The sequence below is a fragment of the Nicotiana tomentosiformis genome, chromosome 6 (genome assembly GCF_000390325.3).
Source record: "Nicotiana tomentosiformis chromosome 6, ASM39032v3, whole genome shotgun sequence".
Taxonomy (NCBI): domain Eukaryota; kingdom Viridiplantae; phylum Streptophyta; class Magnoliopsida; order Solanales; family Solanaceae; genus Nicotiana; species Nicotiana tomentosiformis.
In genome coordinates, this window is record NC_090817.1 from 85,648,164 (window position 1) to 85,671,582 (window position 23,419).

At 37.0% G+C, this 23,419-nt stretch overlaps 2 protein-coding genes and 1 pseudogene across 3 annotated transcripts; 2 read left to right on the forward strand and 1 right to left on the reverse strand.

Moving 5' to 3' along the window:
• Positions 1-3,955: 3,955 nt before the first annotated feature.
• On the forward strand, positions 3,956-8,999 carry LOC104100824 (protein NRT1/ PTR FAMILY 2.4-like). 2 transcript variants are annotated; one of them, XM_009608154.4, is made up of 4 exons: positions 3,956-4,167; positions 4,429-4,646; positions 7,150-7,694; positions 8,061-8,999. In XM_009608154.4, exons 1-4 carry the CDS (start codon positions 4,059-4,061, stop codon positions 8,896-8,898), a joined length of 1,710 nt encoding a protein of 569 aa, XP_009606449.1. In that variant the 5' UTR covers positions 3,956-4,058; the 3' UTR covers positions 8,899-8,999. The 2 variants fall into 2 exon arrangements, with proteins under 2 accessions (XP_009606449.1, XP_009606450.1); XM_009608155.4 differs by having other exon boundaries at positions 3,956-4,140.
• A 1,819-nt stretch (positions 9,000-10,818) lies between these two features.
• On the forward strand, positions 10,819-12,825 carry LOC104100822 (protein NRT1/ PTR FAMILY 2.3-like; annotated as a pseudogene).
• LOC104100823 (uncharacterized) lies at positions 12,812-23,104 on the reverse strand. Its single transcript, XM_009608153.4, has 11 exons — positions 22,812-23,104; positions 22,051-22,260; positions 21,731-21,936; positions 21,529-21,611; positions 21,249-21,409; positions 20,888-21,018; positions 20,363-20,632; positions 17,823-20,242; positions 17,605-17,713; positions 17,018-17,098; positions 12,812-13,206 (listed from the first exon to the last, which is right to left on the reverse strand). Exons 1-11 carry the CDS (start codon positions 22,936-22,938, stop codon positions 13,132-13,134), a joined length of 3,873 nt encoding a protein of 1,290 aa, XP_009606448.1. The 5' UTR covers positions 22,939-23,104; the 3' UTR covers positions 12,812-13,131.
• Between the last annotated feature and the right edge of the window lie 315 nt (positions 23,105-23,419).

A 23,419-nucleotide genomic window follows, 5' to 3' on the forward strand; every position in this document is an offset into this window, starting at 1 on the left:
TCGACCTCACTGTTTTGATCCCGAGGTATGTGTTGTAGAGTCCACTCCTTGAATCGATGTAATGTTACCTGCAACTTATCCAGGTACCTTTGCATTAGTTCCTCTATGACCTCGAACGTCCCATTAACTTGGTTCACCACAAGGAGGGAGTCACACTTAGCTTCGATTACCTCCACCCCCAAGCTTTTGGCTAGTTCGAGACCTGCAATCATGGCCTCATATTCGGCCTCGTTGTTAGTCAATTTTACAGTCTTGATAGATTGTCTAACTACATTGCATGTCGATGGCTTCAATACGATGCCATGTCCGGACTCTTTTGCATTCGAGGCGCCATCCGTAATGAGGGTCCAGATTTCTGAAGAAGTCCCCGAGTTCAACAACAACTCTCTTTCGACCTCGGGTATTAGGGTCGGCGTAAATTCGGCCACAAAGTCTGCAGATATTTGAGATTTAATGGCGGTCCGGGGCCGATATTCAATATCGTACCCACTGATTTCCACGGCTCATTTGGCCAACCGTCCCAAGATCTCGGGCTTATGCATTACATTTCTCAATGTGTAAGTAGTCACAACACATATGGGGTGACATTGGAAGTATGGTTTTAGCTTTCTAGAGGCGCTTAGTAAAGTGAGCGCCAGCTTTTCTAGGTGAGACTACCTAGTTTCGGCTTCGCCAAGTGTCCTACTAATATAGTAGATGGGAAATTGTGTACCTTTCTCTTCTCGGACCAGGACTCCACTTATCTCTATCTTCGATGCTGCCAAGTACAGGTACAGTTGTTCGTCTGTCTTCAACGTGTGAAGTAGCGGTGGGCTCGATAGGTATCGCTTAAGTTCATCCAAGGCCCGTTGGCACTCCGGGGTCCATGAGAAGTTGTTCTTCTTCTTCAATACTGAGAAGAATCAGTGGCTCTTATCGGAGGACCTCGAGATGAATCGCCCCAAAGAGGCTATGTGGCCGGTTAATCTTTGCACGACCTTTACGTTGTCCAACACTGTGATATCTTTGATGGCATTGATCTTGTCGGGGTTGATCTCGATTCCCCGGTTGGATACCATAAATCCGAGGATTTTACCCGATCCAACTCCAAATGCACACTTCTCCGGGTTCAACTTCATATTGTATTTCTTCAATATGCCAAAAGTTTCCTGCAAATATTTCAAATGGTGCTCTGCTTGCAGGGACTTGACCAATATATCGTCAATGTAAACCTCCATTGATTTTCCTATTTGATCCTCGAACATCCGATTTACTAGGCGTTGGTAAGTGGCACCGGCATTTTTTAATCCGAATGACATCACATTATAGCAGTATGTACCGTACTTAATGATGAATGAGGTTTTTTCCTGATCGCTCGGGTTCATCTGTATTTGATTGTACCCGGAGTAGGCATCGAGAAAACTGAGAATCCCATGGCCGGCCGTGGCATCGATCATGCGATCGATGTTGGGCAAAGTGAAGGAGTCCTTGGTACATGCCTTATTCAAATCCTTATAGTCTACACACATTCTTAATTTATTCCTTTTTTAGGGACTACCACTACGTTTTCTAACCAATCCGGGTATTTAACCTCCCAAATGGACCCTATTTTTAGGAGTTTAGATACCTCGTCCTTGATGAAAGCATGTTTGACCTCAGACTGGGTCTCCTCTTCTGCATGACCGGGTGGAACTTTGGGTCCAGGCTTAGCTTGTGAGTGGTTATCTCCGGCGGGATCCCTGTCATATCAAGGTGGGACCAAGTGAAACAATCTTCGTTAGCTATAAGAAATTGAATGAGTTTTTTCCTGAGCTTGGGGATTAACCTTGTGCCCAGGTATACCTTTCGATCAGGAAAGTGTTCGGTTAGTATGACTCATTCCAGTTCCTCGAGCATTGATTTTGTAGCGTCGGAATCATCGGGGGCTATGAAAGATCTGGGGACTCCGTAGTCGTCGTCCTCGTCTACTCTTTGTTCCTCCTATTCTGTCGAGGCTGGTATCGGTGATTGCTATTTGGCCACGTCTTTGACCATCCGATTCGGATCCTCCTATGTCGAGAGTGTGGATGTCGGGATCACCTCATCGACCGCGAACATCTCCTTGGCAGCCGGTTGTTCTCCATAAACTAAGTCATTCCCTTTGATGGCACACGTGTAGGAGGTAACATGCTCATTTGGGTCGGTCGTTCCGTTGGGGGATCTAGGGCATGCAGAACTTCTTAGGGATCGGCTTTGGAGCCATGCTCGGAAGAAAGGTTTTTGCACGAATTTCTTGGAATCCAGGCCTTTCAATATTGGTGGTGCGCCCGAGATTTTGTCAACCCTGGAATTGTAGGTTTCTACCTTTTTGTCATTAGCTTCGATTTTCTTCTCCCATGATTCTATCCGTTTTGTCAGTTCCTTGAGCATCTTTATGATCTCGGGGTTAGTCCTTGATTCATTTTTATTCGACCTCTCTGCGACCGGTTCATCCCTGAGGGCGACTTCCTGGGACGGATCAGGTTCGATTCTGTTGGGTGCGCGGCTTCGGTTCTGTAACTGAGCTATCGCCGCATGTTGAGCCTGTAACATTTCGAACATCATCCGTAAAATGATCCCGTCTCCTCCAATATTTTGTGTATTTTGAGCTGCTGATCGGGATCCACCACGGATTATATTCTCGGGGTCGATAGGAAGATTTGTGTTGATAGCTACATGTGAGTTAGCGTCAATTGGGTCCGCCATCAGAATTCCGACGGGATCAACGGACGGTACCTCGTCATTGGGCACTATGTTGTTATTTTTGCCGTGATGGCCGGACTCATTGCCAATGTGTAGTGGTGTTTACTGAGAGTTTGACATTTTTAGCTTTAACCTAAAATTTGAGACACTTCAAAGAACAAGTGTAAAGTAGTGTGTGTTATGGAGATTTGTATCAAATAACCACTATTATCCTTAGCCCCACGATTGGCGCCAAACTGTTTACCCTCAAAATCGGATAACAATTGAATTTGTAAGTAGTTTTAGGGATACGTGGATTAACTTGGCACAAAATAATAAATTAGAGTGCAATTAAAATAAATAACGATAAAGTTAATGCAAACCACACGAATTGGACAATTTCAGCCTTGGAAAGTTAGCCACCCTCGAGCTGAATGCACTTCGATCGGTATCAAGACTCAAAAGAATAAGACGTTAAAGAGAATAATAATAATGTGTTGCTTTGGAATGCGTGTTACAATGTGTTAAATGAATTATCACATCCCCTTTATATAGTAGAGGAGTCATACTTTAGGTACAATTCTATAAAGGGTAAACAACCAAGGTAAAAAATCTCTTGATTTGCCGATTGCCAATTCCTCATTAATACGTGCCGAGATTCTCAACGAGATATCGTTTCATACCTCATCTACTCCGTCTTCTCAAGAGGATATTAGGAGGGACCCAGCACCTCCAGTTCCTCCATCTGGCACAACAAACCACGATATGCGCACTGCGGTGCAGTTGTTGACTAGATTAGTAGCTGCTAAGGCTCACAGGCAGAATACTAGTGTTGTTGATAAATCGGTTAGTGCGAGAGTTCGTGATTTTATTAATCTAGACCGTCCAGTGTTTACCGGATCAAACCCCAAGGAGAAACCGCAGACTTTATTGATCAATAAATAAGTATTTATCACACATAATTAAATACTAACTCTGTTTCAATTTATATGACAATATTTGACTAGACATAAAGTTTAAGAAAAAGGAAAGATTTTTGACACTTCTTATATACAATGAGCCATGAATATTTGTTTGGTTATAAATCATCTTATTAATGGTAAAATAGACCTTTGAAAATTAAATTGTTAGTATTAAATATATTAAAGTGTCATTCTTTTTAGGACCGAGTAAAAAGGAAAAAATATCATAATTAGACAGAATTTATGCAATTTAGGTATTTACCAAAATACCCTTTGCACTTGCAAACAAAATACTCCCTATAAGTTTGACATCATAAGTTGAACCCACAAACAAACTGAAAAGAATAAAAACAAAAAAGTATCCCAGTCCTAGAGAAACTAAAAGAGATCAGGATAAACAGTTGAGTTAATGCAGCAATGGAGAAACCAGCTGTCCAGTGTGTAGATGAAGCTGCAACAAAGGTGCAGTCTTCTCCTGCTCGCAGCAATAACAATGGCGGTTGGATATCCTTCCCCTTCATCATAGGTCCTTTTTCATTTCTTCTTCTTTTAAAGATATCTATTAGTTCTAGAGGCGGAGCTTGGGGCGGAAGGGATTTCATCCTAACCTCCTTCGTCAAAAAATTATACCGTATATATAAGATCACTATTTATATATATCTATATATATTATATATTGAATCAGCCTTAATTTTTTTTAAAAAAAATTTAATGAACCCCTCTATAAAAATACTGTCTCCGCCGACCATTGACAATTATATTGAACTTTTATTGTTGAAATTATTAGGGAGCATGGCAGGCTTATCACTAGCAGCAGCAGGATGGAATAACAATTTGATTGTGTATCTAATACAAGAATTCAACATGAATAGCGTAAGTGCTGCGAAAGTCTACAATATGGCGAATGGGTGCAGCACTATTTTCCCTATTTTGGGTGCAGTAGTTGCAGATTCTTTTCTTGGCTGTTTCTCCGTCATCTGGATTTCTTCTTTCATCTCTCTGCTGGTAAGAAACTTTGATTCCCTTTCCCCGCTTGCTTTCTCCTTTTTCTTTTTGTCTAATTCATGTACAGGTATGTCATTTCACCAGAAGAAAAAAAGAAGCTACTATCTTGTCATGGTTTTGAATTTCGTTAGATAACTAAACTTTAGTCACGCTAACAGTAAAATTATTAAGTTATATTTATAAATTAAAATACTCTTGCCGTTTCAATTTATGGGCAATATTTTCTCTACAACTTTTTAAATTCGAAATGACTTAGCTTACATTTTCCTAATTTACCGATGAGGAGTTCTATATACCGATACACATGTTAGGAAATGTTTAGATGACAAAGTTTTAAAATTTTTATAAGTATACAATTATTATGACACGTTTATGATCAAGTGTAAAAAACAAAATCACCTTTTTAAAGTTCCATGCCTATCCAATTTTTGTCGCAAATATTGAAACGGAATTTTATCGTAATAACAAACTCGGTAACCATATATGAAATTAACTCATCATTTTTTTTTTATTAACGATCATTTTGTGGGAGGTTGGCTAAATAGTATGTGTAAATTGGTTATTTTAGTGGTACTCTATCTTTTCTTTCATGGGTTCACCCAAATAGTTTCAGCATTGCTTCTTATCTCTCGGCTGGTAGCTTTGATTCCTTTATCAATTTCTTTATCTCCTTTTTCTTTTGTCCGATTGAAAAGATGTCAATTCACGATAAAAAGAAAACCAGTATCTTATCGTTATATTGTTGTTGTGATATTTGTCGTTGGTAGAAGTTGGTTACTTATCTGCTTGTCTTGGTTTCGATTATATAACCATCTTTATTAACGCGAATAGCTTTAGTATTGATTGGCCACAATATTTGGACTAAAGCTTGCTTAAAACAAATCTTTGTACTTCGTTGAGGTCTTTAATTTGTACGTAGTAATGCGCGTAATCTTTTTCACGGTAAAGAATTTAAGATTTGTTAGATATCCATAAGTGGAAACTTTATTAAAAAAAAATCTAAATATTTATCTTAAAAAATGCCTCCAAAAGACATGTTAAAAACTGGATAAGATGAGCTGATCAATACTTTATCTAATTAAAAATTATTTCCGATGCACTTATTTAAAGAAAAAGTGTAGTAGTACTGAGCTATTATCTCAGATTCCAAGTGGCAGTTGTAGAAAGAGACACGCAAATACCTTGTATTCCCACAGTTTGCCTGAGCGTGGCCACCTCATTAATATTTCTGTGATTCATTTTTCATCTTTTGCTGTTTTTTAGGCAATTGCTGTATAAGTACAAGACTTTCCACTTATATAAATGCTTTCCAACAGAGTTATCCATCGGCTTATATATTGGGCCTACATGACCATTTTAGCTATCACAATATCCGTAATTGATGGATAGATATGGGAGTTGAGCATTTGTCAGAACGAAACTGACACAAAAAATTCAACAGAAAAATGATTTTTCCTGGGGAGAGGAGTCCCATTCAACCATTTATCGACAACAATCCGGTATAATATCACTAATGAAGTCTAGGGAGGGTAGTGTGTACGCAGACCTTACCCCTATCCTGAGATAGAGAGGTTGTTTCCAATATACCCTCGGCTCCGTCCTTCCAAAAGAACTCATCACCTTGCTCTTGGGCCCTTCCCTTAATTAGTATGACAATTAATTACCAGAATTAAATTTCGTGTGTATGACACTATGCATTAGGAGTTGGAACTCGAAAATGGAACTTACCTAAAATGACATATTCTGTTTTAGACGATTTGATAGCATAAATTTTATTTAGATTGGTATATAGAAGTTGAACTCTTTCGAAAATTATTATTCTCTCTGTTTTAATTTAGATAACACGCTTTCTTTATATGTTTGTTTCAAATAGAATGATACATTTCTATAATTGAAAATAATTTAATTTTAAATTTTTAATTATTTTATTATTAATGAGAAATTTTTATAACCACGTGGCGTTCAAAAGTTTCTCTCTTTTCTCTTAAACTCCGTACCGGATCAAACTAACTCATCTGAATTGAAACGGAGGGTGTACTCTAAATAGATTAACTTAGAGATGCTTTGAAGCAGTAGACACTTATTTTTGTAAAATGACGACCAACCAATTTAGTGGGTTGTTTCCCTTACTCAATATTGCAGGGCATGTGATTCTATTTGTTTCCTTAGATGCGAACCTATTAATATTTGTAGATATATCAAACTACTTATAAACCATTAAAATGAATATCTCGACGAACATTCGGTGATGACCATTCGAGAAAATTTTACAATTCAAAGGAAAAACGACAAGTGTTTTATTAATTTCATTGAACTGTGTATAACATACTGCCTGAGTCCTGACAGTTTTTAATGAGTGGGATTTAATGGATATTTCGACCATTCGGTGAAAATTTCACAATTCAAAGGGGAAACGACAAATGTTTTAATTTCTTTCCAATTTCTTCTTGCATTCATTTCATTGAACTGTAGAACATGCTTTATACTTTTTTTTGGCTGGTAGGGAGCACTGCTTCTCACATTCACAGCAGCAATTGATACATTGAGACCTCAAAAATGCGATTATGGTTCGGACGACTGCAGAAATGCATCAACCTCCCAACTTACATTCTTATATGCAGCTCTAGCGCTAGCATATCTGGGCAATGGGGGTACACGTTTCACTATCGGATCAATGGGAGCAAACCAATTTCAGAAGCCAAAGCATCAAGCAATTTTCTTCAACTGGTATACGTTTGCACTCTACACATCCAATGTCATTGGCAGCACAGTCCTTTTGTACATTGAGGACAACGTTAGTTGGGTATTGGGGTTCGCCATTTGTGTCGCGTTCAACGTTCTTGGCTTGACTATTTTCTTGTCTGGCCAACGTTTGTATCGCCATATTGAGACACAACATGAAAACCCCTTCATCAGTTTGGCTCAGGTCGTCGTTGCTGCCATTAGGAAGAAACCATTCTCTTTAGGAGGTGAAGATTATTATCATGGCACGAAATCACAGGACAGTGCTACAAGAACCGACTTCCCAAAACCTTCCAAATTCTTCAGGTAAGACCACTCTTCCCAAACATATGGTTCAAAGTATATCGAGTAGTAGCACGGGCGGGGTGGAGCTACATAATCTGATAGGGGTTCAATTTAATCCCTATCGTTAGAACATTATAATGTAGGAATAGGTTCAATTGAAACCCCTGACATAAAAGTAGCTTTGTAGTATTTTAATTTGTAGGTTTGAATCTCAGGCGTGACATTCCTGCATATTTTTAAATCCTATTTTAAGAAATCCTGGTTCCTCTACTAAGTGGAGTGGTAGTCAAGTACATAATCAAAATTTATTCTCCTGGCCCTTAAGATTCAAGTGAATGATTTTCAAACGAGAAGCGAATTTAATTTCTTAATTTTATGTTTTAATAGGTTCCTGAACAGGGCCGCTTTGGTCACGGAAGGAGATAAGAAACAGGACGGCCTCATTGCTGAGCCTTGGAAACTATGTACAGTGCAACAAGTGGAAGATCTCAAAATCTTGATAAAGCTTTTCCCACTATGGACTACTGGTTTGTTTCTCTATACCCCATTAGTCATACAAGCCAGTTTAGCAATCCTCCAAGCTCTAAAAATGGACCGACGTTTCGGATCCCATTTCAAAATCCCAGCTGGTTCTGTTGTTGTCTTTACATTGATCTCCACATGCATAACCATTACCTTCACGGACCGAGTCCTATTCCCTTTGTTGAATAGATGCATTCGCACCTCTCTAACACCACTTCGACGGGTTGGGATAGGCCACTTGCTAACAGTCGTTAGCATGGCCTTATCCGCCCTGGTCGAGTCAAAGAGGATAAAAATAGTGAAATCTCACCATCAAAACATTGTGGTGGCGCCAATGTCCGTGTTCTGGTTGGCGCCACAGCTAGCAATTACAGGCATCGGGCTAGCTTTTCATTCTCCAGGATATGCAGGGTTTTATTACCAAGAATTTCCAGCGTCCCTGAAGAGCACGTCCACGGCGGTCGTGGCAGTTTTTGTCGGCGCAGCATTTTATTTAGGGAATGGGGTGATGGACTTGGTTCAAAGCGTGACAGGATGGTTGCCGGAGAATATTGATAATGGTAGGTTGGATAATGTTTTCTGCGTGATATGTGTTTTAGGAGCTGCAAATTTTGTGTATTACCTAGTATGTGCTTCGTTTTACAAGTATAAAAATGTTGACCAGGAACCAAATGATTGTATTGACAAAATAGATAGCAATTAGCACAAATGAAGTAGGCCTGGATTCATGTAAAATTGAACAACCAGTGATTCTCAGTTCATGACCCTTTAAGGTATAAACAATCAGATATTGCATTTGTACCACTTTGGTATCAATATTTTAGCGAGCATAACAGAGTAATTGGAAAACAAAAAGGTCAAAATAATGTGCATAAAGGGTTGCTTTTATCCACAATATTGACTTATTGTGCGCCGATGATGACTAGTTTTACTTGTCGAGGTACGAGAAAGTGTCATAATTTGAAATTATCCATCTCCTCGCGTTGAAACTTCAATTTGCTTCTAGTTTCTCATGCTAAGCTTGTATTGGAATTCCTAAAAGGGAAAATGTTCAAATTTGTCTTTTATACTACCTGAAGTTATTCAATTATTCCAGTTAGTTTTTTTGTGCATACTTTTGTTGTTAGCAAATCATTTTTGCATTTGCCTTTATCATTGACGGTGGTTCATGAGTCACTCAGCTTTGCCCGTTACCTATAAGGTCATAAACTGCTTTTGTAACATTAAAATCTCTGAATTGTGCGTTAACTTCTCATAAAATACGATTCACCAGAAAATTAAATTTTCAATATTAAAAATTCTATTCTTCGAGCCACATGTGTAGAATTAACCTTCATTTGAGCGATCATCTATCTACATTTTCGTGCCAACACTTCCTGAATTAATTTACCTGCCTTAACTTTTTAAGCAAATCACATTAATTTATCGTTGTTAAATAATAAAAAATGTAGGGACATTCACCAACTGATCTTGGTTAAGTGAGACAAAGGAATATAAAAAGGCACATGTTGTACATTTAATGATTTAATGTGAATATCAAGGTATGAGTTATAAGTTCCACTAGGAACTAGGAAGGCAGATATGTGTTCTACTTCAAGGTTTCTACTATCATTTCTTTCAAAAAAAAAAAACATGAAATAACATCTTCCGTGCCTTTATTCGTCAGCTTAAAAACACGAGCAGAAAATTTACCAAATGGAGACCGCTAGACAAATCAACAAGGTGAAATGTCGATTCTAAGTTGTAGCTGTTTGTGATGCCTTTTTCAGATTGTTTTCTTTAATTTGAAGATGAAAATACCATTATAGCTGTCACAAGTCACTTTCTAGTGATTAATTTGGTTAAAATAACCAAAGAACCAGCAGGTGAAGGCAATTTAAACTTGATCAACGATCAAATAGTTAAAAATCATGCTTTTCCGGTTCGAAATACGAGTATCTTTTGGTTTGAAATACTATATCAAACAGGTAAATTACCTATCAACAAATGAGATGACAGGTTTTTCATCTTGCTTAGAAAAATACCATTTAATTAAAGTTGGATATTTTAATTAAGCTTGATCCCTTTTTTTTCTTCCCTGGAAAAAATTCTTGATTCCCTCAAAATTCTTGTAATTAATATTTCTTTATTCTTTTCTAACCATAAAAAACCTAATTCATGTGTGATATTAAATACTTAAATCTCATTTAAAATAAATAATAACAATTTCTAATTTAAACACAAACGGGTCGAATTTACTTTACATGAACGTAACAAAGACAAAAGAGCTAACTAAATGAACAGTGTGGCCTATAAATGAGTGACCTGGGGTGAAGCAGTCTTGCATAAAGTTGCCTACTTATAAAAACTTGAACTCCATATCCAAAAAGAACAAACATCACTGCTATCAATTTGACTAATTTCAATGGATAATTCAGCTAGTTCTGATGACGAAAGAGCAAGACTTTCCTCTTCAGATTGCCGCAAAAATGGTGGCTGGATAACCTTCCCCTTTATCATAGGTCTGTTTCTTTTTTTGGTCTTTCTTAACACTTTACTGTTAGTTGTTAGATGCATTTTGGTCCTGTTTTATCCTGTCATAAAAATACCAATGTCCGCGCTGCTAAAGTATATAATGTGGTGAATGGCTGCATCACCATTTTCCCCATTCTCTCAGGAATCAGTGCTGACTCCATTCTTGGCTGTTTTTCTGTCATTTGGATTTCTTCTCTTATCTCTGCTCTGTTAAAACTAATTCCTTTTCATTAGATTCCATCTTCTTGGCTTCCAAAACTTATTAAACACAAACACACACGCACCAAAAAAAAAAATTAAAGGGCAGCCCGGTGCACAAGACATCTCGCATTCACGCAGGGTCCGGGGAAGGGTCACATGCTAAGGAATAGTGTTAAACACACACACACAAAAGGGTCCAACTTCTATACGGATAGTATAAGAACTTTTACACGATCATGTAACCATCAATAAAAACGGGATTAATAACCTAGAAACAAGGCAGGATACCAGCTACTAGGGGTTAAAATATATGCTTAGTGTAAAATTTCTTTGCAATTTCAGGGTATATTGCTTCTAGTATTCACAGCAGCCATTGAAAAATTAAGACCTGCGGTATGTGATGATAGCTCCAGTACCTGTACAAACCCATCAACAACTCAATATGCAGTGTTATAAATTGCTCTTGCACTAGCATCTCTAGGAGCTGCAGGTACACGTTTTACTATTGGATCCATGGGAGCATATCAGTTTGACAAGCCAAAACACCAAGGAATTTTCTTTAATTGGTACACATTCACCTTATACGCATCCATTGTTGTAAGCTCCACAGCCATTGTCTACATTGAGGACAATATTAGTTGGACCTGGGGTTTTGCCATCTCTTTAGGTCTTAACATCCTCGCCTTAGCCATTTTTCTATCTGGGATACGTTTGTATCGCCATGTTAAGGAACAAGAAGGCAGCCCTTTTATCAATATGGATCGTGTCGTTGTCGCAGCCATTCAGAAACGGAAAATCCCCCTGTTTGAGCAAAGTCACAATTACTATCATGATCCAAGTGATAAACACAAAAATATGGCCTCTCCTACTCCTACCTTCAAGTAAAATCACTATATTTATTCTTTCTTGTGGTTGAGCTACTACTCATGCTCAAGGGCGGATCTAGGACGGGTTATATGGATTCAACTGAACTTATTACTTTTAATTCGAACTATGTATACATATAATAAGATCACAATTATCCTGAATCCACTGACCCTGACTCTTAGATTCGCCTCTGGTCATACTCATTTGCTAATGAAGCTCTCTTATATAGGTTCCTCAACCGAGCAGCCTTCATTACTGTGGGAGACATTAAAGCAGATGGCTCCATTGAGAATACCTGGAGACTATGTACAATCCAACAAGTAGAAGATTTGAAAAGCTTGCTCCTTTGTGGGGTAGTGGATTATTTTTATCCACTCCTCTGATCATTCAGTCAAGCCTGTTAGTACTCCAGGCTCTAAAGATGGATCGTCAGGTGGGACACCATTTCAAAATCCCAGCAGGTTCTATGTCAGTCTGTGTTTATATGGACTGCTATATCAATACCCTTCATTGACAGATTGCCCTACCCTTTTCTAGCTAAATGCTCCCCATTTTCTCTTACACCTCTTCGGCGCATTGGGATTAGGCAATGTACTAACGATTCTTAGCATGGCCATCTCTGCCTTGGTGGAGTCAAGGCGGCTGAGGCTCGTGAAATCCCACCATCTCCAAGGCCAAAATGGTGCCATTATTCCAATGTCAGTCCTCTGGCTAGTGCCACAGCTAGCCTTTAATGGTATTGGAGAAGGATTTTCCGGGACATCTCGGGTTTACTACCAAGAGTTTCCTGCATCCTTGAAAAGCACCTCAACTGCAGTAGTTGCAATGTTCATTGGTATCGGGTTCTACATCGGGAATACTCTGATTGATCTGGTTCAGAGAACAACGAGATGGTTGCCAGACAATATCAATGATGGAAGAATGGATAACGTCTTCTGGCTCTGTTGTTTCCTAGGGATCAGCAAATTTCATGTATTACCTCGTGTTTGCCTCCTTCTACAAGTATAAAAATATAGGTGACAAACCAAATGATGCGCCCAGTAAATGATACTTATTAGTACAATTCAAGAAGCATGGATTTGATAAGCTCCGCGGCAGATTTCCATGCTTAGCTTATTGTTTTCAACAAAGATCAACTTTTCATGAATGAGATATTGCTCTTTACATAAAAGAAATAACAAAGGAATCTTTTAAAGTCGGTGTACAAAGAATTACATATAAAGGGTGTAAATCGTGTATTTGGAATAATGTATCAATTAGCAACTTTTCTTGCTAAGCAGTGTTAAGCTAAATCAGAAACATGTTAGTGGTGAATGAAAGAATTTGGATGAGACCAAGTTTAGCCAAACAGGAATCAGGACTCCGGAGGCATATTGTGGTTGAACTTTGTACAGTCAAAAGGCCCAAGTTGATTGTTTTTCTTTTTCACCTGCAAATCAAAGAAAGATAACAGCTTAAGAAACCACAACCATGCAAGATAATGATATGCAACAGCGCTATTTTACCATTTCTACCAGTCAATGGCCCAAGCAATAACTCTTAGATCCCGTTTGGCCAAGCTGCCAAAAACTACTTATTTTGAGAAGTGATTTTGCTCAAAAATGCTTTTTTAAAACGGAAAAGGTCCAAATATGCCCCTGTACTATGTGAAATTGAGCACATTTGCCCTTCGTTAATACTTTAGCTCAAATATACCCTTACCGTCACATAGTTGGTCCATATATGCCCTTAGAGTTACACAGTTGGCTCATATATGCCCTTTTCGAAACGGAATTCACCCAAACTAATTAACTCTTTCGTTAATTGTATTAAAGTGTATTACAAACACTATTTCCTTTTTATTAGTACTTTTTTTCTTTACCTTTCTCTTTTCTCTTTTCTTTTTTCTTTTTTTCCTTTTTCTTTCTCCCTTATCCGATTTCCTCCATTACTGATATCTTCTCCATTTTCGTCACCAATTTCACTTGACAAAACTCATGAATTCCAATTACTAAGAAAATTCTCTCATAAGAATATTTTTATAGATCATATGTTTGTCAATTTTTTAATTTTTACTGAACATATATTTAGTTCTAAAAAATTTAACAAAGTAAGATTGAAATAATATTTATGTAACAAAAAACCCAAAAAAATCCAACAAAACCGAACAATCCAAACCAATATAATTGGTTTGGTTTTGATAAAAACTGAACCATCCCGTTCCATGTATACCACTAATTTACATAGTTAATAAAAAAATAGAAAATGTCCAGAAAAAAGATGAAAAAAGACTAACAACTCAAATTTATAACACTACAACTTGAACTCTAGGCTTTTAATCATTATATTATCTTTCTGAAAACAATTTAAATATTTTGGTCTTTTGAATATTGTTGAAGGCTGAGATGTTTTTATTATTTTACAGTTTAAACCATAATTTTTGGAATAATTTAATTTCGTTTATTTAGAGGCCAGTGAAATTGGAACTTGATTACCTTATGGGAGAATTTCTTAGTAATTGGAATTCATGAGTTTTGTCAAGTAAAATTGGTGACGAAATGGAGAAAACATCAGTAATGGAAGAAACGGATAAAGGAGAAAGAAAAAGGAAAAAAAAAGAGAAGAAAAGAAAAAAGAAGAAAGAAAAGAGAAAGGTAAAGAAAAAAAAGAACTAATAAAAAGGAAATAGTGTTTGTAATACAATTTAATACAATTAACGAAAGAGCTAATTAGTTTGGGTGAATTCCGTTTCAAAAAGAGCATATATGGACCAACTATGTGACGGTAAGGGCATATTTGAGCTAAAGTATTAACGAAGGGCAAATGTGCTCAATTTCGTATAGTACAAGGGCATATTTGGACCTTTGCCCTTTTTAAAAAGTACTTTTGAAAAATTACAATTTGTGTTTGGCTAGTTCATTTGAGAAGAACTTTAATAAGCAAATTGTGTTTGAACAATCTTTTCAAAAAGTACTTTTGAGTGTCAAATTACGAAAAAAGACTGTACATATTCAATTTACAAGTAGCATATTATTTAAAAGAGAAATGAATTTAAATATTTATTATAAAAAATTAATTAATTTTTCTTTTTATTTAATTGGAATATAAAATATAAAGTAAAAATATATATTAAAGATTTTAATCAATATAATAGTTATACAAAGCAACAATATTAGGTATCCGGTATTACTTATTGTTTATATTGATGATTTAAATATATGAAAAAATAGTCATTCAATATAAGTTTAGAATCTACTTCATTAATCCTATATAATAAAAAAAGAGATCTATTTATGGTGGAGAGACTATTTGAAAGAAGAATAGGGGAAGGAGAATAAAAATACAATAGAAATAAAATAAATAAAAAGAAAGGGATGGTAGAAACAAAAAAGAAAAAGGAAAAAATAAAATTTTTGAAGGATAATTTGAAAAATATAAATTTATAGTAAGGATACTTTTGTCTTAAAAATTTTAATTTTCTGCTTCTGCTTCTGCTTCTGCTTTGTAGAAGAAGCTAAAATTTATAACTTCTTCCCAAAAGCAGAAAAATTGCTTCTGCTGCTACTCAAAAGCACTTCTCCATCTTGGCCAAACACATCAAATTTCTAAAAAGTACTTTTTCTGACCAAAAAAAAAATACTTTTGCCCTCCCACAAGCTTGGCCAAACAGGCTCTTATACTCCTAGTAATCAAAATAGAAACATAGTTGGGGAAGTCCTAATAAAAGCTACCATCTTTTACCAGTGGTACTTCAAGCGATGAATTTAGGACATAAATAATGATGGAGGCAGGATTTCCGCTAAGGGGGTCCAAAAAAGAAAAAGTTACAAAATTAAAATAGATTGTGGCCAATAGGAATTGAGCTAGCAACCTCACAAAGGTTTTGAACCCCCTTAACCATTGAGCTATACTTTTGGGTTGTGTTAAGGAGATTCAAAATATAATATATAGATGCACAAAACAGATTTTGCCTTATATGTACAGTGTAACTTTCCGGCAAAGAGGAACCCCCTTCCGGCAAACAAGCTGTAAATCCGCCTCTGATGATGGTTTCTAGTATACACATACCTTCCTAAATCTCTACTCTTGGAACATCCAGAAATAATTAATTTGGTTTTAACATTTTTACAAGATTAAAAAGAATAAATACCACCTAAATAATATTGTTAAAGTTGCAATCAGGATCACAAGTAAAACAAGATATTCCTGATGTCCTCCCAGCATCCGGCTTTTTTTAAATTAAATCTTTAACACTAATGACAAACCCCAGCATTTTTATTAGTTCGGGAACAATTTGAACAACATTATAGCACATAAACCCCATTTATTTTCTAATATCTTTTTTCATGTTAGCTTTGCCAATCATTTTAAAGGCCGAAATAGTGTAGTTCTTTTTTTCTTTTTTCCTTTTTTGGTACTGGCATTTACTGTCAAAAGATGTGTTGAATTGTATAGAAATCTGGACAAATTAATACGTTATATCAAACTTTTAGAGGCAACTTAGTGTGATTTTATTATTTTGTTGTTACTTTTATAGATTTCCTATCAGAGACTACCGCATCACGTCGAGGCTTTGTTTAGTGTAACATTCAGTTATCAAAATATTTTTGGCTGATGACCATTCATTGTGTGATAAGTGTTGTGAAAGGTTAATCATAGTTTTCAAGATCCTACAATCCTATGATTGAGCCCTAACCGGTTAAGGAACTGGATAATGATTTTTCATTTAAAAAGTATTTTTCTACTATAAAGGAAAAATATGCAAGAAAAAAACACTGTTTGCATAATAACATTACTTTATCACTTACATGAAAATATACCGAACAAACGACTATACAATTTATCATTTAGAATTAAGATGCATTTTACTATAGTCATCAAAAAACTTTCTAACAAAAACTTCAAGTGATTAAAACTTCTTCCAGAAAGTACCAAAAGGCATTTCTGTGGGATAGTATGGTGCACTAAGCTCCTATTATGCGTGAGTTCAGGGAATGGCCAAACCACATAGCGTTTATCGTACATAGCCTTACCAAAAGACATTTCTAGTTTTGTAAAATGATTCTCAGCACCATTATCAATTACAAGGTTAAGATTAACTGTTCTCACCCTAATTTGTAGCATATGCCAGAGAAATGTGTTTATCTATAATGAGACAGAATAAAGTTGAATGCATTCTCATTCTAGCTAGTAGAATACATGTTAGATATGGCATAGGCAACCTCAAACAAGAAAACGATAATCTATAAATAGTGACATACCGGAGACCATGGGCTTGGCTCAGGCAAGGATTTCTCTTGGGGTGAATTTTGTACAGCACCACCTTTCATGGTTAAGATATCCTGTAAAATCAGAGTACAAGAGTCGATTACATAACCTGCAGATATTTGATCACCACTGAACGAAGCTCAATCATTTTTCCGATAGAGATTCAGAGCAGTGGAGCTTGACACTCAAGCCAAGTTTGTCTCACTGCCTAACCTAAGGTTCAGAACTAAACTTTAACTGCGTAGCTTTTAGGGAGGTCAAGCTAGCTGACTGCTCTGGACCTATTAGTGGATGATTTAGGCTTTCATTTTATGAATACAGAGGTATGCTCACTAGAGGATATGATGAACAGCTAATATCTTGTCAGTTGTTCTTTAACAGCACCAGCTAAAAGTGAAGGTTCTGGATAAATGTGTGGAAACAAACTGCTCAGGAAAGTGAAGATTATGTCCTGGAACTAATAAAAGTATGCTTCAAATAATTTGGAGATCACAACAGATTCAGGAAATCAAAGCTTAGTTATATTTGGCTTCTTTCAGACAGATCACAGCATACAGCTCATTTTCCAGAAAGAAATTACCTCCCCAGCAGCTTCCATTGCTGCCAACCATTCATCAGAAAATGGAACTGCATCCTGTGGGGGTAATATCAAAATGTTGCCTTTCTTCAGACAGTTCTCTGTATTCTTGCTGCCATCAATAAAATAGCAATTCTATAAAAGATTGTAATTTGTGAAAGGCTAAGTCTAGAAAAACCAGAGGAGTTCTTTGGGGTTAGAAAAATCTTTGAAATACTTACACTGGCAAATTGGTGTTATCATTTCTGCACTGCTCGGTATCTTGCAGTCCATGGCAAAGTTCATTGTGAGAATTCTCACTTCCACTAGGTTTTCCAGTTTCAGATTCCTTCACCACAATATCTTGATTCAATATGTCAACTACCTTTCTTTTGATTCTTGATGAGGTCTGATCCCCTTCAACAAGTTCTATGCAATCATTTGTGACACTTGCTGTATGGATTTTACTTGTCGGTGAATTAAGTTCCAAAGATAAAGATTCAATTGTCGCGGGATATGATAGTCGATCCTCAACACCGTGGATAACATCCAGTTCATTAGCAATGTTGCTGCTCCCATGAATCAAAGGTGACTCCTTGTTCAGAACGCTTGGGCTTTCTAATGCACCTTTATAAAAACTTCTTTGTGCTGGAAGAGCATCTTGAAAATTCTCCAAGGCATTGCTACTTTCGCATTTGATAGGGCCTTTTCCAGGCAACAACTGAGCATCATCGGCATGTAACTCCAGATGTGTATCCTCCATCTGTAAGATATTCGTGAGTGCATTTATTGTCTTTCCAACTTCATTTGCTTGCATTTTATCTCCAAGTTGTGGTGGAGTAGGAAGACTCTCTAAAACAACCTTGTGATACCCCAGTTCTGTTGGACTAGAAGGAATGAAATGCGTATGGCAGCACATTTGCGACTCTTCAACATTCAAGCTTAATGGAGACAGCATACCATGCTTCATCTTGATTATCTGACCACCATCATTAGGCTTGTTAGGTGAATCTCGAATTTCAAATTCATCCATTTCTTCCAAGAGAAACACGTCTTTGATCAGTTTGTTACCTTCACCCATTGGACCAAGTATACCTAATCCAATTACATCTGGTGTTCCCCTGGAAGATGAACCAAATTCCGCAGAGGAAGTTAAATTACCCTCATTTTGACAGTTTGATGCATCGCGAATTTCAGCTTCATCCACCGCTTCCAAGACAGACTCTTTAATTGGTTTTCTACATTCGCCAATTGAACCAGTTACAGCTGATACCATTTCGTTTCTTGTTACACTAGATGATGAACCAAATTCCAGACAGGAAGTTAAATTACCAAGAAACTTATTATTATTAAACTCTTCATCTGTTGGATGATTACAATTTTCAGCTAGAGTAACTTTGCTAGGGCCAAAATATAAGATATCTGCAGGATCTTCTCCTGCTGTAATGTTATTACTCTCCAATTCTGGCTGAGCACTTGTTACATCAAATCTATCAAAACCACGTTCATCTTGTCGATATGGTGGCGCAGATAAACCAGTTTCAGCAATCTGTCCATCTTGGCTTTGATCTATACTCACATGCTTACTAAGGGACCGATCACCTGAATGCAATACATTCCTACCCTGGGACTTATGATCTGAGTAAATTGAAAGCCCGCCAGGATTAGTCTTGCAATTTTCATCGGATAAAGTTTCACTTGAGACCTCTACTACTAAACCTCCTGTTTGTGCTTTATCAGTGATCTGCTTGGTAAAATCTTGTTTCGGATTCTGACAATCTTCATGCTGAGATGCAACTTCTGAATTTTCCATCTTTTCTTCACTAAAGTCCGAACATGTGAGATTCAAGGACTCACAATTTCCACTTCGATGTGCTTCATTCAAATTGCTCTTAATCTTCATAATCTGCTTATCGTTATCAAACATCCATTTATCTTCAGCTGCAAAGGACTTGACCTTTTCAAATTCTTTACCAGGTAAATTATTACAGCCTCCTACATAACTGTCCTCCCTCACCTCCCCACTAAAGTTAATCATGTTCCCATACTGTGAATTACAAATTGAACCATCAGTTACTGAACAAATGCCAGATTCTTCTGCTTCATTTGGATTGCTAGTGGCACCTTCCAATCCACATAGAACTAGAGATTGCGCATTGTATCTAGCTTGTGGAAAATAAGCCTCTCTAAAATCTGATCCGGCAGAGCTTTTATTTTCTATAAAACCAGGGATGGAGTTCATGAGATCACCATCTTTGTTAATATGTTCATGTTTTCCAGTTTGTGGTGGATTCTGCTTGCCATTCGTCAGCAATTCTGCATCCTGAAGTTTCTTCTCTTGGTGCTCGATGTGATGCGGTACTTTTTCGTCAACATTATCAGCAGGATTTCTGAGCTTATCACTGACTGGATCAAGCTTCATTATAACACTTGGTATATTCGATCTTTCCACACTGTTTCCTTCCAAGCCTGTTTTGATTACTTTGCAGGATGCTGTTGAGCTTTCTGATTCCAATCCTAGGATCCTACAGTTTAGATTTGCTAAGTTGACCTTGCTTTCTTGTGTTGCTAGTGCCTCTGGTGGCCTCCGATCACCAGATCTTTCCGACAGGCACATACTAGACTCGGCTTTCAACAGGCGACGTGTATCTGAAGCTTTTGTCTGCAATCACCATATTGGTTGTCATGTCTTTAAACAAAATGCTATGTTGTGAGCATCAAGCAGCCTATGCACCTTAAGTTAAAAAAAACTAATGCTTTGCCAGAATAGTGCTGGTAATACCTGACAAAAATATCCTAATGAAGGTGAAGGCATCCGCAGACCCGATGGTTTCATGGCTTGTGCAGGCAGGTATTGCATACTGCTAACAGCAGTAGGAGTGCTTTGAGGAAGACGAAGTGCAACTGGTGTACATCCATCGTGACTTTGAGATGAATGTGCTCGGCTAGATGGTACTGTGGCATCTGGATTCATCTCCAGAGCAGTACTGGTAGCTTTATTAACTGGTGGAGAAGATTCAGTTGATGCATGTAATTTCGATGTTGATTTCTTCTGCACAAATTAGAATTGAGCAAAAAGGAGGGGGCAAGATTGTATGATTCTGTTGGTTAACTACCAAATATATTGAATGTACTCAGAGCTAAATTCTTTAGTATTGTGTTGTGTGAACTTTGAACAGTTCTTTTGAGTTCTTAATCACACCAAATTCTTCTAAAATTTTGAGTTCAAATTTTAATTCTTACGTCATTTCCCCTTAAAAATGTAATAGAAATTAAACCTTGAGCTTAAACTTGAACTGATGCTTACATCATTTCCTCTGAAAATGCATGATGAAGATTTATCCTTTAAAGGTTCAGCATCAGGTTTTGCTTTCTCTTGGCTATTTCTCACTTTTCTAGAAGAGCTCCTTAATCCCGCATTCTTCTGAGTACTAACAGCTGCATGAGAAAGGAAAATGAAAATATAAAGATGATGCTCTTATCTGTGGCGCAAATACAAAAAGTATTTTTGCATAGTAGATTGTTATGCCTTCTAAAAGTTTGACAAGGGTATAACTTGCTTGAGTTATTACAACACACTTTGAAACATCCAGTTTCTATGGTTGAAATGGAAACAATTACGCTCAGCAGAAACCAGATGGATAGACAATATATAATAAAGAGATTACCAGAATCAGTCACTTGATGCTTCAAATGACTTGTTCTTGGTATAGTACTCTTAGAACTTGCGGGCAACGAACAAGAACTTGGCTTTGAAACTTGAAACTTCGGTAACTTGGAATCCTTGGTTGCAGATTTTCCGTGATTCATGTTTGCAGGCCTTTTTAGTCTAAAATGACATTAAGGCTCATCATCTGTAAAACCTCCATATATAGCAACAAAAGAAAAAACCAACCACTTCTTGGAAAATAGTTGAATCCCAAATATATCTAACATGTGCAAGGATACGAAGGTGAAGCCAAAGGTCGAGAACAGCCACTAGATTTGGAGACATTTCTACCATTACGAGATGCTAGCATTTTACTTGAGGCCTGAAACCATTCAAGAAAAAACTAAGTAAACAACAAACTGAAATAGGATGAGCATCATCACAAGTCACGGCCAAAGTTTATGAGCCGAAAAGTCGCTTAGTCTTAAGCTGAGATCTGACCTTCCGCTTATCTTCTTTTAAAGCTACAGATCGAATTTCTTTAAGCGTACTCTTTTTGTTCGAGTTCAAATAAGCTGAACTAGCATCAAGTAAGGAGTCATTGGAAGTTGGATTTCGCTCTTCTTCATTGATGGTGAACAAGGGCTCTCCGCATGTGTTAACTAATGTTCCGCTAAGCAGAGAAAGTTCAATTGGATCCAAAACACCTAAACAGAAGAAAGAATAAAGTAGGTTTTTTCTGTAATCAATCCCCTGCAGTATTTAACAAATTGTTCTACATTGATAAAAAGAGATACTAATTGTACTGTAATCATATATACCTTCTTCAGTAGAAAAGGCTCGATCCCATGCTAAACTTTTCCGCAAAATGTAACCACCACCCCTTTTCTTCCTCTTCATATGCAGCGGCTCAATGCTCAGTTTAGGCATTTCTGCTTTGTCTGTATTGATATTCTCTTTATTGCTGCAACCTCTACGATAGGAAGAGGAACAGCCAGGTTTTACTGGATCAACACGACCCTCTAGCCCTCCTGCAACATGATGAAATCTGTAAATAATTACTACTACCAACTATACTACTCTATGTATCAATGCAGAAAAAATTGTACTCCCTCCCGTTCACTTTTAGTTGTCACGTTTCGCTTTTCGACGGTCAATTTGAAGCTAACTTGCATTAAATTTTCTTAATATCTTAAAATTATAATTTAAACATTCGGAAACTATATGAAAAATACTATAATTTGTAATTTTTCTCATATCAATACGGTATAAAAATACATATTAAAAACATTGGTCAAAGTTTATGTAGTTTGACTTTCGAAAAGCTAAACGTCACAAGTAAAAGTGAACGGAGGGAGTATTCATGAACAAACTATACTTGATGGAAGTAATTTAAACAGGCTAAAAATGCGGAACCTAATTAACCCTACGAACTCATTATGACCTATTTTTCATAAAATGGAAAAGTTCAGATATAACTAAACAAGATGAAACTTCCGAAATTCTAGAATTTATTTTTTAGGGAATCTCAATTAAAACTTGAAAGACACAAAAATAGAAGAGAAAAAGTGGAAGAACTGACTCAATGGGGAAATGAAATTTGAAAAGGGAGTGAAATCGTTGGGATTGGTATCCTCCATATGAGGGAGTGGGGTAAGCAGAGAATCATCTTCACCGGAGATTTCAAGGAGGCGTAGATCCGACTCCATGTTTCTTCCTTTAATTCAATGCTAGTAATAGTTGAATTTGCTTTATCCCGTACTGAAGAAATCATCAAATCTTGGGTTTATTATTATGTAATGGTTACGAAGGAGGTAAATTTTGTTTGGTTAAGGGAGATGGGGATTTTATTTGTTGGTTTTGAAATTGGGGCAAGCGGGAGGAAGGGGTCCCAAATGTAGGACAAAGGAGACAACTGACACGTGCCAATGCCAAATCTAGGTTTTATTTTCTTTTCTTTCCATCTCTTTGGTTGGTTCAAATATTGACGACAAAGTGATGACTAGTTTAAGTAGAAAATAAGTTGATAGCATTTGAAGAATGGTAGTCCAATTACAACGACAACCCAGTAAAATCTCACTAATGGGGTCTGAGAATGGTAGAGTGTACATAGACCTTACCCATACCCAGAGGGATAGAGAGGCTATTTCCGGGAGACCCTCGGCTTAGAGACAATAGATCTGTAACAAT